The sequence below is a fragment of the Fukomys damarensis genome, unplaced genomic scaffold (genome assembly GCF_012274545.1).
Source record: "Fukomys damarensis isolate Sample0158 unplaced genomic scaffold, DMR_v1.0_HiC HiC_scaffold_28, whole genome shotgun sequence".
Lineage (NCBI taxonomy): Eukaryota > Metazoa > Chordata > Mammalia > Rodentia > Bathyergidae > Fukomys > Fukomys damarensis.
In genome coordinates, this window is record NW_022900940.1 from 21,672,384 (window position 1) to 21,689,657 (window position 17,274).

The 17,274-nt window shown below is 44.0% G+C and overlaps 1 protein-coding gene across 5 annotated transcripts in view; it reads right to left on the reverse strand.

The window, feature by feature from the left end:
- Nucleotides 1-481: 481 nt before the first annotated feature.
- Cnot10 (CCR4-NOT transcription complex subunit 10) overlaps nucleotides 482-17,274 on the reverse strand; it is a 71,255-nt gene continuing 54,462 nt past the window's right edge. For 4 of the 5 annotated variants that reach the window (XM_033756984.1, XM_010629643.3, XM_033756983.1 and 1 more), the window contains 6 exons: nucleotides 10,678-10,791; nucleotides 7,278-7,408; nucleotides 5,966-6,001; nucleotides 5,666-5,793; nucleotides 1,374-1,449; nucleotides 482-895 (listed from right to left, as the gene is read on the reverse strand). In XM_033756984.1, coding sequence (XP_033612875.1) covers nucleotides 741-895; nucleotides 1,374-1,449; nucleotides 5,666-5,793; nucleotides 5,966-6,001; nucleotides 7,278-7,408; nucleotides 10,678-10,791 — 640 coding nt within the window. In that variant the 3' untranslated portion in view covers nucleotides 482-740. The remainder of the gene's footprint in view (nucleotides 896-1,373; nucleotides 1,450-5,665; nucleotides 5,794-5,965; nucleotides 6,002-7,277; nucleotides 7,409-10,677; nucleotides 10,792-17,274) is intronic. The other variant, XM_010629646.3, reaches the window with a different exon arrangement.

Below are 17,274 nucleotides of genomic sequence, written 5' to 3' on the forward strand. Positions count from 1 at the left end.
AGAGACTGAACCAGGACAATACAGCACACCTTGTCTACTGGAACTTCTGCTTATTTTTTTTTTTTTGGTACCGGGGATCGAACTCGGGACCTTACGCTTGCAAGGCAGGCAGTGACACCACTGAGCTAAATCCCTGGCCCCTTCTGGGGTTTTTCTATGTAGCCCATGCTGGCCTGAAACGCGAGACAATCCTTTTGCCTCAGCCTCCTGAGTGCTGGGATTAGAGGTGTGTGCCAAAGGATTCCCACCAGATCAGTGACCTCTTTTTAACACGGTTTTATAAGCTCTATGGGTCATTACACATTGTTCAGTCCCTGTAGGCATAACTAGGCACAAAATATGGCAACTCTAGTCTCCTCTCCCCATAGGTCAACTATTCAAAAGCTGCTGATGTTCCTCTCTGCCAGCTTTTAAAACTTCAACAGAAAGCCTCAGGTGTTAAAATAAGCATTACGAGAAAGACTACAAGATTGTTTTAATTGCCTAGAACACAGATACATCACATAATCGCTCAAGATAGTCTGCTGCCACATAAAGGTCAATGGCTATAATTAATTTGCAAATCCTTAATTTTAAGTAAGCTTCTCCCCAAAAAGTCAGGGTCTCAAGTGGTCTCAAAACAGTGTCTTCACAACTAGCACCCTTCAGCATATGTCTTTTATTCATTTGCTGTGATACAACTAATAAGGTCAGTAAATACTGTGCTGGGTCTTGGGCAATGGTTTTCCGAAATCAAAACATCACTTTCTCTGCACAGTGGTAAACGCTGGCATCTGGATGGGCTGGATCGGGTGGATGGGCTGGAACACTGGCTTCTTTCTCACTTCCGAGTGCGTTTTAACTGTCGGCAGCAGCTGATTCCTTTTGATGATCTGCAAGGCCAACTGGGTATTACCTACAAAAACACCTCCGTTAGTAAACAAAGCACAGGACAGTTCCACTGCAAACAGAAGGCCGTCAAATCCAGAGGGGAGAACTGTAAGAGGGGTGGTTTGCAGCCCTGGCTATGGGAACCGCTAGTGTCTTGGCCCTGGCCCTAGAGATTCTGAATTAAGTGATGGAGGGGTGGCTTGACGATGAGATAGTTTAAAACGTGTTTCCCTTTAGGGTGCTGGGGATTGAACCCAGGGCCTCATGCATGCCAGGCAAGTGCTCTACCACTGGCTGTATCCCAAGCCCTTAACAAGGGAAAGCTATCCTTTCCTCCTGGGTTGCACCAGCTTGAGGCTCTTTTTCTGAATTCTACCTACATTTGACACTCCTGATTCTGTCTGCAAAGAAGACAAAAGTTTTGCTTTTGAAGAGAAAAAGCAGACAACAAAAATGTTGGCTTCCTTGAAGGGACCCGGTGCTTTTTGGAAGGAATGACTCACCGTTTTGCAGCTCCAGGTACACAGCCAGCAAGATGGCCTCAGGGGGCACCTCCTTGGGGTGAATCATGGAAGCCGCCTGGCCCAATAAAAGACATTTATGAAACTCAGGAGCTTAACATACAAATGCCAAGTAATGGCAAAAAAACCAAACCAAACTAAACCAAAACCAAAAACCCTTAGGTTCAACATTTACTTCCTTGTTTTGTTTTTTTTTGTTGTTGTTGTTTTTTGGCAGTAGTGGGCACTGAACCCAAGGCCTCACACGAGCTTGACAAGTAAGTGGTCTCCTATTGAGCTACTTTGTCAGCTCTGTTTATGTGAGACAAGCTCTTGCTAAGTTGCCCAAACTGGGCTCAAAGTTGGGATTCTCCTGCCTCAGCCTCTCAGAGTTCTGGGATTACAGGAGTGTGTCACCATACTTGGCTCTACTAAGTTCTTCATATGAGAAAGCTGTTCTTCCCTCTTGGGATACACCAGCTTGGGGTTCTTTATTCTGCCTGTGTGGACACCCTGATTTTACACTGGACACATCTATATCTGCTGGTGGTGCTTCACCACTGATCTAGCTGTATTTACACTGCATGTTGGGCTGGGAATGAAGCTCAGTGGCACGGTGATTGCCTACCATGCGCAAAGCCATGGATCAATCCTCAGTACTGTAAGAAGAAACAAAGATCTCAGTGTCCACCTGTTTTCCTAAGTAACATTTCAGTATTGTAAGCTGCAAGTAGTTACCAATGTCAGGAATAAGAATTCGAACTTTCCCTATTTTCCCCTGTAGTGGAGATTGAATCCAGAGCCTTCGTACTGAACTACATCCCAGCATCTCTCCCTTTAAAATTCTCAGACAGGGTTCCTGAAGTTCCTTAGCTACTCAGGCTGGTTTTGAACTTGGGATCCTCCTGCCTCAGCCTGCCTGTGTGCTGGGATCACAGATGTGTTCTCCGGTGCCCACCTGGCTAGATGTTAGTACACATAATATAATTTAGTCAAATAAATAACTCACTGGTTTAGGCAACATGTTGCCCTTGTATCTGAGCGGAAAGCCAGCATTTTTTCTTTGATGCAATACTAAGGAAAGGAAGCCAAGCCGTGCTGGTCACAGGTGTTGAAACTCTGTTTGCTCATCAGTCTGAGCCTCTTGGGCAGTAGCCGTCTCCTCACCCTACTATCAACTTGTACTTCCACGTCTAGTTCCCACGGATCGTTGCTTCCCCCTGCTTTGGTACTTTCCTTAGCCTTATTGTTTTGTTTTTTTGAGACAGGGTTTTGTTACGTAGCCCAGGCTAGCCTTGAACTTGTGATCCTCCTGGATCAGCCTCATAGATAACTGGCATTATAGGTGTGTGCCACTGTGCTTGGCTAGGCCTAGCTTTGTAAAAGAAAAGAATCGTTACAGCATTTTGTGGATATTAAAATCTCTTTTTCACGGAGCATGGCTGGTGCACACCCGTAACTCTAGCGTTCAGGAAGTTGAAGCAGGAAGATTGTCTTACATCTGAGGCCAGCCTGGTACACAGTAAGTTCAAGGCTAACCTGAACTAGCAAGACTATGTCTCAAAAACCAAAAATCAAAACAAAATCTTTTTGGGCCAGGGATTTAGCTCAGTGGTGCAGCCGCCTGCCTCACAAGCGCCAAGACCCGAGTTCAATCCCCGGTAACAACCACAACAAAAAAATCAAAAATCTTTTTTCCCCCCTCAATGTGGCTGATACACACAGGTCATTTACTGTTCTCTGCATTGACCACAGTATGCAACTTTTTCTAAAACACAGGAATATATGGCAACAACTTTATGAAACTTCCTGGCACTTTGCTGACTGGATGTAAGGAATGGTTTTAGCAGTGGGGAGGCGACTGGGAGATTCGCACTTCTAGCTCCTCACATCACTGTTCTGCCCTCCCAACAGGGTGGGCCTCCCAATCAACAAAGGCCCAGCCACTGGATTAACCAAAAACCAAGGGGCCAAAACAAAAGCTCCTTGGGCCCCAAACCAGGCCTGACTCCATCTGTCTTCCCAGTGTGGGAGCAGCCACGGTCCCCTGCTATAGGAGAATCTCAGCTGCTTCTTACAGAAACTGGTACACCCTGGAACTTTAGATCAGAAGCCCCCGTTCGCTGCAGGGCCTTCTGTCCAGGACTTTATAGAAGGGACATTATACCTACACCTTGTCACCAAGAACTGGAGTATTTCTGCACTCAATTCCTAGATAATACCAAATGTGTTTTCCTAGACAGTTGGTCACTTAACCTTTTTAATCTGGGATCAGAAAAGCTCACTTAGATGCTACTAAGTTGATTAAATATCATTTGTAGTTTTTTTCATAGTATAGCATCACCACATTTTGGTTTTGTAGTTTTGTTTTTTTCGTACTGGGGATTGAACTCAGGACCTTGCACTTGAGGGGCAGGTGGGCTGCGACTGGGCTAAATCCCCATCCAGGTTTTGAGACAGGGTCTTGCTTTATAGTTCAGGCTGGCCTTCAACTCAGGGTGATCCTCCTGCCCAGCTTCCTGAGTGCTAGGATTACAGGTGTCTGTCACCATGCTTGGCTACCATCATTGGCTTTAACCAAACCAAGATCACCTATCTAGAGAGGAACATTCTGGACGCCATTGTATCTCCTGAGCGTAGTTTTATTTATTTTTTTTTTCAGACAGGGTCTCACTATGTAGTTGAGACTGACCTGGAACTCAGTATGTGGCCCAGGCTGGTCTCAAACTCACAGCGATCCTCCTGCTTCAGCCTCCTGAGTGCTGGGATTACAGGCATGCGCCACCACGCCTGGCCTCCTGAGAGCAGTTTAATTTCAATTGTAGTTACTCTGACAGCATGTGGAACGTGAGCTGTCTCATATTCTGCTGGTAAATATACTAACTGGCACAAATTTCCTACATACTAAGTCTTAAAATTCTGCATACCCTGACTTTGCAATTCCCTTTCCTGACTTTGCAATTCCCTTTTGTTTGTTTTTTGGTACCGGGGATTGAACTCAGGTCCTTACGCTTGTGAGGCAGGTGGTGGAACCACTGAACTAAATCCCCAGCCCTGCAATTCCCTTTTAAGAAGGCATCTTCTAATTTTAAATCCAGGGGGCAATGATGTATTATGTCTGCTTAGCCTGATTACCATGACTTAGCATGAAAATAAGTGCTCTGAAGGATCTGCTAGATAATGTCCTTCTGAGGAATCAGCCCTTTCCAATTCTGTGAAATCACTGGAAAAGGAATGGAAATGGTGCCACACCTGTCATTTTTCCGGGAATGAGTAGATACTTAAACAAGTCTAATCAGAATCTTCCTTTAGGCCAGATGATGCATCACTTCAGGGGTAAATGTAGAGGTCTACTTAGTTATTTACGGCAACAACTTTCTTTACTATGTCTGCAGTTCCTCTAGTCTCGGGTTGTGAACCTTCACCTCTGACAGGTGTTATCCTGGTAGCCCTAACTAATGTTGCAGCTGTTGGCAAGTCCTTTCAGAGCTCTTCTATGCAAAAACAGAATTATAAGGCTGGGCGTGGTGGCGCATGCCTGTAAGCCCAGCACTCGGGAGGCTGAGGCAGAAGGATCTCTGCAGGTTCGAGGTCAGCCTGGGTTACATAGTAAGTTCAAGGCCAGCCTGAGCTATATAGCAAGACTTTGTCTCAAAAAACTAAAACCAGGGCCGGGGATTTAGCTCAGTTGTTCCGTCGCCTGCCTTACAAGCACAAGGACCAGAGTTCGATCTCCAGTACCAAAAACCAAACAAACAAACCAAACAAACAAACTAAAACCAACCAACCAGCCAACCAAAACAAGATTATATAGAAACTAGTTGACGCCTGGCTCTTTTTACTCAGTGTATCTTGGGTATCTTTTCATTTTAGGACACAGAGTTTACAGCTATATTGTGATCCACTGCACCATTATTGATCTAAGTGGATTTATGTATTTGTTGAGACAGGGTTTTGCTATGTAGTTCAGGCTGGCCTTGAACTCACTGTGTAGCCCAGGGTGGTCTCAAACTTGCAGTGATCCTTCTGCCTCAACCTCCTGTGTGCTGGGATTATAGGTGTGTGCACCAAGTGGTCTCTTATTTAGATGGTTCTCAATCTTTTGGAATTTTGATTTTAGGAAAAACTCAACATTATCTATATTTATTTGCAGGGCCAATCAGTTGCTTCCCTTGAAGGATATTTTTAAAATTTGGAAAAGTAATACTCCAATATTTAACAAAGCGATCAGAAGTTTTGGGCAAAGCCCTCTGTTGGATGATCACAGGAAGGAACAGCCCTCCAGGTGGCCTCACCTGGTGCAGACACTTCCGGGCTTTGTCGTACTCACTCCGAAGGCAGTAGGCGCTGGCGAGGTTGAAAAGCATCACAGTTCTGGCTGAGGTCACAGAACTGGGGTAGCACTGGGGGGCCCTCTTTCCAGCTGGGGAAAGAAAGAGTGCAGATGCTGGTGAAGAGGCTCTGCCAGGGGTGGAGAACAGCCTGCCACCTCCCTGAGGGGTCACTCAGCTAAGGCACAGCACCACTCCTCAGGCCACCAGAGGGGCCTTTGAGATACCAGCCGGGCTGCCTAAGTATTTATAAAACTTACTTACATGATTCCATTGCTTCATTTTCACCCTTGTCTGATCCTGCAAAGACATGAAAATAAATCTGAGAGGCAGATAATAGGGCTTATTTTATAAACATCCATCTCTTATGAAACAGAAACCCAATGTAAAACAATCTGCCATAGTAGTGACTTTCCATGTAGTGGGGGTTCTATTAAAAGAGCTGTCAAAATGCAATCCCACTCCTCACAAGCCTAAGAGCTAACCTTCCATAAAGTGAATGTCACATAATTTTACTTCCACTAAAACTTAGCCATGATTGAAAATTAACTTTTTTTTTTTTTTGTTACCGGGGATTGAACTCAGGTCCTTGCATTTTCAAGGCAGGCAGCAGAACCACTGAGCTAAATTCCCGGCCCGAAAATTAACTTTTGAATGCTATGTCTGTATTACCCCCCCAATTGTGGAATATGTTCAAGAAAAAATTCAGTATCAGAACGAAACCAAAATGAATCCTCTTAAGATGGAGGATGGTAGCACAAACCTATAGTACCAGCTACTCAGAAAGCTATGGCAGGAGGATTTCTTGAGCCAGGAGTTTGAGACCAGTCTGGGCAACAATGTCCCCTGCCCCATAATACTGGGAATCGAACCCAAGGCCCTGTGCACACTAGGAAGTCCTCCACAACACAGCCACATTCCCAGCATCATCTTTTAAAAGGTTTTTGAGACAGAGTCTTGCTAAGGTGCCAGGCTAACCTCATACTCCAATATTCCTGCCTCTCACCTCCTGAATAGCTGGGGTTATAGGTATGCCATCAAGTGTAGCTTGAGACTCCCTCCCCTACCTTTTTCTTTCCTTTTAGTACTGGGGATTGAACGCAGGACCTTGTGCTTGTAAGGCAGGTGCAGTGCCACTGAGCTAAATCCCTGGCCCTCTTTTTTTTTGAGACTATATAGTGTCTCACTATATAGTTCAGGCTGGCCTTGAGCTCACTATGTAGCCAAGGCTCACCTTGAACTTGGAGTGATCCTCCTGTTTCGGCCTCCTGAGTGCTGGGATTACAGGTGCGTATCACCTCACCTAGTCCCCATTTCTTTGGAAAGAAAGAAAGAAAGAATGAACAGAAAGAAAAAACAGAATCCCTATAGTATCAGCCTTTAAAAATGAGAATTTAAACTTCAACTTCCAGGTTTACTTATCAAACAATTACTACAAAGGAAGTACAGCCAAAAATGTGAGAAGTGGGCCTGAAAATTTCTTCCCTCACAACCTTGCCCTTTAGTTTCCACACTCTGAATTACAGCCAGAAGGAAGTGGAAACAGTGAACAGTTCTGATCAAATGCATCATTAACCTTGGTCCTGTTCATTGGAAGAGATTCCCAAGGAGACATCAGTGACATTCTCGGGGTTCAAGTGAGTAATGGCATCTGATATTCTGTCCAGGGAGATAAGGGCTTCTGCTGCATACAAATAGCCCAGAAACCTGAAAGAAAAAGCAGATTCCAAACTGAAAAGTAAGTCATCACACAAGGACCAATGTAGAATAATGTCTGGGTACATTATGTATGTTGTTGCACACTGGGTACGCCTTTCATATATTTCATGTCCTTCAACTGAAATCTAAATTTATTTAGGCAAAATATCGGGATGAATTAAGAACCATTTAAAAACATTTAAAAAATACATGATTTTCATATTAGCCAAGTATAACAAGGCACACACATCAATTAAGAAAGCAGTTCAGGGCTGGAGATTTAGCTCAGTGGTTCTGTTACCTGCCTCGTAAGTGCAAGGACCCAAGTTCAATCCCCAGTACCAAAAAAAAAGCAGCAGTTCTAATATGCTTTATTTATTTAGAAAATATTAACACCAGAACATTAATAAAGTTTGTTTTGTTTTGTTTTTGTTTTTTTATTTTTTGAGACAGGGTCTCACTATGTAGTTGAGATTGACCTGGAACTCACTATGTAGCCCAGGCTGGTCTCAAACTCACAGTGATCCTCCTGCCTCAGCCTCTCAGTGGGATTACAGGCGTGCACCACCATGCCCGGCTTACATTAATAAAGTTCTAACATAGCAGGTTCACACTGGGTGTAGTGGCACATACTTGTAATTCTAGAACTGTGTGTGGAGGCTGAGGCAGGAGGATTCCAAGTTTGAATACTGCTTGGCCAACTAAGTAACTTAGTAAGACACTGCCTCAAAAAATAAAATGGGCTAGGAAAGTACTGCAGAGAGAGAAGAAAGAAGACAGACAGAGACAAAAACACAGAGAAAGACACAGTGACCCCCACAATGAGAATCAGTTTCCTTCACTTTCTGCTGCTGGAAGAGTCAAAAAGCACCAAGGTGCCAGACCCAGGCTGGATCAACCTTACTTCCAGAGGTTTTCTACTTTTTACAACGCACTTTTTTTTTTTTTTTTTTTGGTACCAGGGGTCGAACTTGGGTCCCTGCACTTGCAAGGCACGCGGTGGAACCACTGAGCTAAATCCCCAGCCCTACAACATATTGTTTATGTCCCTTGACACTATGCCAAGATGTACACCCTTCTTCAAGATGTACAGCCTCTGATGTAAATAGCTTGCTTCTTCCAGTCTCTCTCTCTCCTGTTTTTTTTTTTTTGAGACAGGGTCTCACTATGTAGCTCAGACTGGTTTCGGACTTGCTATCTTCTTGCCTCAGGCTTCCAGGTAGCTGGGATTATAGGCATGTGTCACTGCACCTAGCATAAACACTTTTTTAAACTGTGAGTTCATTATCCCTCCTCCTCTTCATTCTCCCTTCTCTTTCCTTCCTTCTTTTTGTGGTCTACGGATTTAACCCAAGCCTTGTCCAAACTCGGCAAATGGTCTACTACTGAGCTATAAGCCCCAGTCCTTTCTTATTTTTATTAGACACAGTCTCACCAAGTTTTCCAGGCTAGACTCAGATCTGCAATTTTTCTGTCTCAGCCTCCTGAATAGAGGGGATTATAGGTAAGTGCCTCTGTACCACAGTCAGCCTAGGTTTTTGTTTTGTTTTAGAGATAAAACCCAGGACCCTGCATATGCTGAGTGCTCTACCACTGAGCTACCTTCCCAGTCCTCATCCCAGTTTTTTAAGGAAAAAAAGAAATTCATAGAATTATTTCTCTGAGTATGGCTTCTGAATTCTAAGTGTTTTTTTTTTTGTTTTTTGTTTTGGTACTAGGGATTGAACTCCAGTCCTTGCACTTGCGAGGCAGGTGCTGGAACCACTGAGCTAAATCCCCGGCCCCTAAATTCTGTATTCTACAAACAAATACCAGTAAAAGGCAAAAGGGCAAGTGGAGATATTCAACATGGCGGTGCTGGTAATTGAAGTAGTTATATTTTGAAGTATTTTTTGTTTTATTTTGGCAGTGCTGAGGATTGAACCTAGGGCTTCCCACATACTGGGTAAGTGTTCTGCCACTGGCTAAATCTCCAGCCAATGTCATGCAGAATACTTGTATTTGTAATACTTCGGATAACATTTCAGGGTCAGCTTTTAAAAAAGCCTTCAAAGCACGTTACAATTCACTCAACGCTCTCCACTCCTCCTTCTGCCCCACCCCCCATAGTCCTGGGGATTGAATCCAGGGCCTTTGCAGAGAGCTACATCACCAACCCTTTTTTATTTTTACTTTTGGTACCAGGGATTGAACTTGGGGCCTTGCGCTTGCGAGGCAGGGGGCAGAACCAAAGGTGGCATACACCACACACCATTATGCTCAGCTCTAAGCTGTCTTTTAAAAAGGATGAAAACAAAATTTAACCCTAACAATATAAATAATTTTTTTTGAGCTAAATCCTCGGCCCCCTTTTTCATTTTGAGATACAAATTAAAAAAGGGTCTCACAAAGTTGCTAAATTGCCCACAATGGGTTTGAACTTGTGATCCTCCTACCTCAGCCTCCCAAAGTTTGTGCTACTATGTCCAGCTATTTTACTTAATTTCAAATAAAGAAAAGACGGTGTGCTTTGAGAATTTTTTTTTGGTACTAGGGATCGAACTCAGGACCTCACACTTGCCAGGTAGGTGCTATGCTGCTGAGCTCCATCCCCAGCAAGAATTTTAATTAATTTTTTTGGTACCAGGGATCGAACTCGGGTCCTTGGGCTTGTGAGGCAGGCGGTAGAAACACTGAGCTAAATCCCTGGTCCCCCGGCAAGAATGACATTAATACTGAAGTGGTATCATAACAGTTTGTAGAAAACTATCTCATGAAATGATACAGGAATTTGGAAAAATGTATTTACATTCTTGTCTATTTAAATTGCATTCCTCCCTGGAATTATGTGGACCAAATTTCTTTTTTTTAATGGGTCTTCGGAGGACTCACATTTTGGTATCCAAAGTGTTCCAGTCAGACCTAGCAGCAGACACCAGAAAGTCCAAAGTTTGCGCTTGCTTGCTTGCTTTTTTTCTTGCTTTCTTTTTTGGCACAGGGGATTGGATTCGGGTCCTTGTGCTTGCGAGGCAGGTGGCAGAACCACTGAATTAAATCCCCGGTCCTAAAGTTTGTTTTCTAATGCTCAGTATAGCAAATGCCATGTCCACTAAACCTTCAGGGGCAACAGGTGAAAAAAAAAAATCCACTGCTAAGACATAAAATAAGAAAAAATTTAACTAGTTGCCTTCCCCATGAATATATGTTCCGCTCCAGCAGTGAAAGGAAGCAACAGCATCACAAAATAAGAAGTCTTGAAGAGAAACAAAGCAGGGACACATAGGCCATGCCATACTTACTTAAGAGAGCCTGACAGCTTGGGCTGCTGAAGAAGTTTGTCTGCATGATTCAAAGCCATCAGGTTATCACCCAAAGCCAGGGCCACATACGCACTGCAGGCCAGTATGGAGCATCTAGAACATGAAGGGGAAAGGGCTGAAAGCTTAAAAAATGGACACTGGTCATATCTGCTGAGTGGGAAAGAATGCCCTACTTACATCAGCGACAAGCTGGATACCAGAAGAGAGGAATGGCAAAATAATGATAGATAAACATCACCATGCATAGCAGTTTCGCTAATTAGGTAAATCATCTTTAGTTTCTGTCCCACTGGCCCCCAACCCGAATATGACCAAATGAAGCTACTGAAGACTCCCCTGAACTTAGCTCACTACATAGCGCTATTCTCCTCTGAACTATTAAGGTGCCTGTGGTTGTTGATAAGCAACATCAAGGGCTGGGGAGACACTTTTTTATTTTATTATTTATTTATTTATTTTTGGATTTTTGAGACAGGGTCTCACTATGTGGTTGAGACTGACCTGGAACTCGCTATGTAGCCCAGGCTGGTCTCGAACTCACAGCGATCCTCCTGCCTCAGCCTCTGCCTCAACCTCCCGGATGTGGTGGCGCATGCCTGTAATCCTAGCACTCGGGAGGCTGAGACAGGAGGATCGCTGTGAGTTCGAGACCAGCCTGGGCTACATAGCGAGTTCCAGGTCAGTCTCAACCACATAGTGAGACCCTGTCTCAAAAAACCAAAACAAAAAACAAACAAACAAACAAAAACCAAAAAAAACCAGAACACACCCCCCCAAAAGGATGAAAACAAAATTTAACCCTAACAATATAAAGAATTTTTTTTTTTGGTACCAGGAATAAAACTCAGGTCCCTGCGCTTGTAAGGCAGGTGGTGGAACCTCTGAGCTAAATCCCTGGCGAGTTTTTAAAAAAATATTTCGCCACTGAGTATACAGTTTTATTTCTTTTATTTTCTGTTTTGAGATAGTCTTGCCTTGTAGTGCAGGCTGACCTTAAACTCACTATGTAGTCCAGGCTGGCCTCAAACTCATAGTGATCCTCTTGCCTCAGCCTCCTGGGTGCTGGTGTTACAGGCAAGCACCTCCATGCCTGGCTTGAGTATATAATTTGAAATCTGAACTCTGTTCACAGAAGAGAATAATTTAAGGGCAGGCAAGTAGTGTTCCTTCCAAGGGGATTTTCCTGGCAAACCTACTATCAGTGTCCCTGATCTCTAAGCTGCCTTCACAACAAGGTTGCCTGTGGCCACATAAGAAGAGTGTAGGATGGCCTGCGACAGCAGAGATGCCTTCTTCCTGGTGCAGGACTCAAGGGACCAGTGGAGGAGGCACTGGCTAGTCCGCTCCTGTCTTCAGAAACATGTCAGTGGTTAGGTCTGTGTGTCAGACCCAGTAACCTATGCCTGTAATTCCAGCACTGCAGGAGGGTGAGGCCTGAGGCCTAGCCCGAGAAACTCAGCAAAACTTGTCTCAAAATCAAAAATTAGAAGTGGGGTGGGGATGCAGACCAGTGAGAAGGCCTTGGGTTCAATCTTCAGTTAAAAAAAAAAAAAAAAGGATTAAATGACTTAATTTCTCCTTTTGGCTTATTTGTAGTTTTAAGATGGCAACACACATTCATTTATTCAAGAAGTACAAAAGTATCTATCACATATGAAGTATGTGTTGCTTATGAGGAAGAAAAGGCCCCTTAAAGGTCTAGTTTCCAGAGGCTCAAGACCAACATCAGTTCAGGGCCTCCATATATGACAGTCATGATGTTTACTCTCCATTTTCATGTGAGACCACTAAAGGGTAAGGCAAAAAATAAGCTCATTAAAAGCAGAAACATACACTGTTTATTTTCTACACTTAGAGTAATTTCTCATGTTTCTCAGTAGGTGTTTAAGATGTACCTGATAAAGAACACAGGTTCTGACCTTCACATTGGCTCTGCAGGGACCCAGACCCCCACACTTGCTGCTGGCAGATGACTGCGCGGAGGAAGCTGACACGACCCTGGCTCCCACGCCGCCGGGGTCTGTTCTGGGACAATCCCCACCTCAGGCAGGCCTGCTGGGAAAAGCCTGCCCTGGCCTCTCCTGACAGTAGGTGGGCTATTAATGCTCCAGCCCACTGTCAAGCCCACTTTGGCTTGAGAAATCAGTCATGTACAATTTGTAGCAGGATTCTGTTTCTCAGCTAGGCCAAACCACAATTATGTACAAAAAGACAAAAATCCGTTTTCTTCAACTTCCGTAAAATGTCACACTAACTCAAAATAGACTCAATAGGGCTGGGGATTTAGCTCAGTGGTTCGGCGCCTGCCTTGCAAGCACAAGGACCCGAGTTCGCTCCCCGGTACCAAAAAAACAAAACAAAATAGACTCAATTAAATAACCATTCTGTCAAAAATAAGTAAAAACAACATTCTGGAGTCTGGGAGTGTAGGGCAATGGTTAAGGCACTTGCCTAGCACGCATAGAGCTATGGGCTCAATTCCCAGCACTGCAGCAAACAGAAGAAACAGGCAAAGAAAACAGCCAGGCATAGCCACATATGGCTGTAATCCCAGCACTTGGAGTCTGAGGCAGGAGGTTCTCAAATTTGAGGCCAGTCTGGGTTAAAAGCAAGTTCAAGGCTGCTCTAAACTATATAGCAGGACCATGCCCCCCGCAAATGCCCCCAAACAAATGTTAACTTTGGGGTTGGCATTTTGATCAAGGGCCATTAGGATTAAGCAAGTTTCAGTGCTAAACTCACACCATCATTTATGCCCCCCATCTCTTTCTTTGTATCAGGGATCAAACTTGGGATCTTGCATTTGTGAGGCAGGCGGCAGCACCACTGAGCTAAATCCCTGGTCCTCCTTATTTATTTATTTATTTTTGGTACTGGGGATCGAACTCAGGACCTTGAGCTTGCAAGGCAGGCAGCGGAACCACTGAGCTAAATCCCCAGGCCTTCCTTTTTTTTTCCCCCCTGAGACAGTCTCACTATGCAGTCCAGGAGGGCCTCAAACTCACAGAGATCCTCCTGCCTCAGTGCTAGGACTATAGGTGTGAGGTACCACGCCTGGCTATGCTCCCTTTCCTTGATGCTTTCTAATCTACCCCAAATCTTTCACCCCCTCTCACACACAGCCCCCTCTTCCTCCTAGAAAACAATAATTCCTGCAGAGTGGGAACACTAGAAATGCACATGGCTTTATCTGTTAGGCTCCTGGAGAAATCACTTCACTTTTGATCATTACTGCTTAAAATACGCCCTCCTCAACACACACATACACTACTTCGAGGCACTGTCCAATCTGCTTTACTGACCGCTCAGCAGATCTGACAGTTCAGTGGACTGGAAATGCTTTCCCCAAGGAAAAGACATGTACATTTCTCCCTTGCGGAGGACCTGAGGAAACCCCACTCTAACCTTCATGTGCTAGAGCAGGGCTCTAGGTCCTCAGACATCAATCCCTGAAAGGAAGGTGAGAAAGAGGGAAATCGCTTTCTTTAAGCACTAAATCACAACTATGCAAAGATAGGGTATTAAAATTTGTTAAGCCTTATAACCTGAGTTAAATTCATCTAATCCAAAGCTAGAATGGGTAAAATCCAGTCAGTTACCATCTACCAAAGGAAAATAAATTTGCAGTGCAATCTCATAACAAACATTATTTGAAAAAATAGCTAAAAAATCCAATAACATAATTTCTTTTAACAAACTGAAAATACTAAAATTTCAAAATAAAAACAAAGCCAAAAACACCCCACCAAGCTTATTCTATTTATCTACAGTCCAGAAAAATGTTAAGCTTGTCAATTTTTGTTGGGTGTGGTAGTGTGTCTGTAAAACCTGGCATTCGAGAGGCTGAGGCAGAAAGATCTTCAATTTGAGGCCACTCTGGGCTACACAACAAGTTCAAGGCCAGCCTGAGCCACACAGCAAGATCCTGTCTGAACAAGCCCAAACAAAACCAATTTGCCACCTCTTTGCTCTTAAGAAAAGCTTTAAAAAATTAGTTTTGCACTTTACGTCTTCTGTAAATATTTTGTTTGTGCCCCCTCAATGATTTTCTAGTAATAGTTTGCTTTCTAGTAATAGTTCTGTGCAAAAACAATTTTACTGACCAACAAGTTCAACACAAACAGGTTCAGCACAAAGAAGTTAAACATGTTTTCACCAAATCTAGCAAAGACCCAGTCCCTCCCCATGCAGCAAAGAAGCAGCACAAAGCTGTCCAGGCATAGCGCCTTGCATATGGACAGAGCCTTTCTAAGGCCCAGGCCAGTGTCTAGCAGACAGGAGGGGCCAGGGTTTGAGAATTTGTCCAAGGTCAGCAGTGCCCTCGGCTTTCCACAGAGTGCTGGACCAGTGAGGAAGTATTTTAACACCAGACTGTGAAAGCAGACAAGAATCATGACAAGGTGAATACTAATTGCAGATACAGTGATGGGCAGGATACACAGAATTCTTTGGGAGAATTTATTAGATGGACAAACTTCGGTAGGACCACACTTGGTCATAACATGGAAATGGGTCTGGGTCCCTAGACCACATTCTATGAGATACAAAATATTATCAGCCATCATCTTAGTCTGTCTTACGAGCTACAGCATTACCACTGGGCAAAGACCAAAATAAATATGATTCCTAAACGCATAAAACTATAATCTGCAGTATGTAAAAGTTCACACCCATGACAGCTATTAAACCACTATGAACAATAAAATGTTAGTGATGAAACCTATAAGCTTAGTATGACTCCAGTATGCAAAAAAAAAACTGAGCCTTTATTTCATACTACATCCAAAAAAACCCCTCAAAAGTTAAATGTAAGAGATAAACTTACAGGAATAAACTCTCATGATCTCAGCAAAGGATTTTTGTTGTTGTTGCTGTTTTTTGAGAGGGTTTCCCTTACGCAGTTCAGGCTGGCTTTGGACTCACTATATAACCTAGGCTGGTCTTGAACTTGTGCTTCTCCTGCCTCAGCCTCCAGAGTGCTGAGAATACAGGTGTGTGCCACCATGTCTGTCTAACAAAGGATTCTTAGCTATGACAGGGAAAACAGGAGCAACAAAAGAAAAATATATAAACCGAGCAATTAATTAATTGGTACTGGAGATGGAACTCGGGATCTTACGCTTGTGAGGCAGGCGACACGCCACTGAGCTAAATCCCAGTCCTAAACTGAACCTTTTAAAAATGAAAAACGTTGGTGTTTCAAAAGACATCTTTGGGCCGGGGATTTAGCTCAGTGGTTCTGCTGCCTGCCTCATAAGCGTAAGGACCCGAGTTTGATCCCCGGTACCAAAATAAATAAATAAATAAATAAAAATAAAAATCAAAAGACATCTTTAAAACAGGGAAAACCTACACAATGAAAGAAAACATTATCCAATTATAGGGCCTGCAAGTGATTGTTATGACTTAAATGTTTCCAGGTAACCTAATTACGTTCAGAAGCAGGGTTTTGCAAACGTGAATGAATCACGCAGCAAGCACCTCGCTCATCTGGAGCTAACCCTCGATAGGAGGCGGTGCCAAGTTGGAGGAGTGATTTGGTCACTAGAGGTGTGGCTCTGAGGGTGTAGCTTCCTGTTTCTCTCTGCTTCCAGGCTGCTAGGGCTTGCTTAAGCAGCTGTCCTCTGCCACACCCTTCTGGCGCCATTTCTGCCTCAGAGCCAGTGCCCGTGATGGGTACAGAGGCTTCCACCTAGAATACACAAAGTAGTGTTACAACTTGCTAAGAAAGATAAATCTAATTAAAAGTGGCAGAAGGGGCTAGGAACCTTGCTCATTGAAGTCTTTGTTTAGCATGCACGAAGCCCTAGGTTTGAGGCATACCATCATTTTAAAAAGGGGGCGGGACTGGGAATTTAGTTCAGTAGCGCCTCCCTTGCGCAAGAGTTCAATTATGGGTACAGAAGAAAAACAAGGCAAACAAAAAAACCTGGGGAGCCTGCCTCGAAAGCAGTTCGATCCCTGGAACCAAAAATAAACACGCAAATCAACAACAACAAACACCCCAGGCAAAGCATTTCAATATTTTCCAAGGAATACATACAAAAAGCACATAAAAACTGCTTAATAACAAACTTCCGGGAATGCAAATCAAGCTAGTGAGATACCACTTCGCACCCATGATAATGATTAAAAGGATGGTTTTTCCATCTGAGGTAGCCGCTGCCATCCAGTTTTTTGTTTTGTTTTGCTTTTGTGGATACTGAGGGTCGAACTCAGGACCTTGAGCTTGTGAGGCTGGTTTGGTGGCACTAAGCTAAATCCCTGGCCCTCCAAGTTTTGTGTGTGTGTGTGTGTGTGTGTGTGTGTGTGTGTGAGAGAGAGAGAGAGATTCCAGGGATCGAACTCAGAACCCTGAGTTCGCGAGGCAGGAGGCAGAACCACAGAGCCAAATCCCCAGCCCCGCTCCGGGATCTTGCTCAACAGAATTAAGAAGATGTACAGCAAGGAGCCCCATAACCTGAAGGGCCGCATCTCCTTTTGCTACAATGGGCTGATTCAACCTAATACAGTGCGCGTGGAGCCCGTGACTGACCGCAAGGGGGTCAACGGTGGTCACAGCCACGCTCCCGCCAG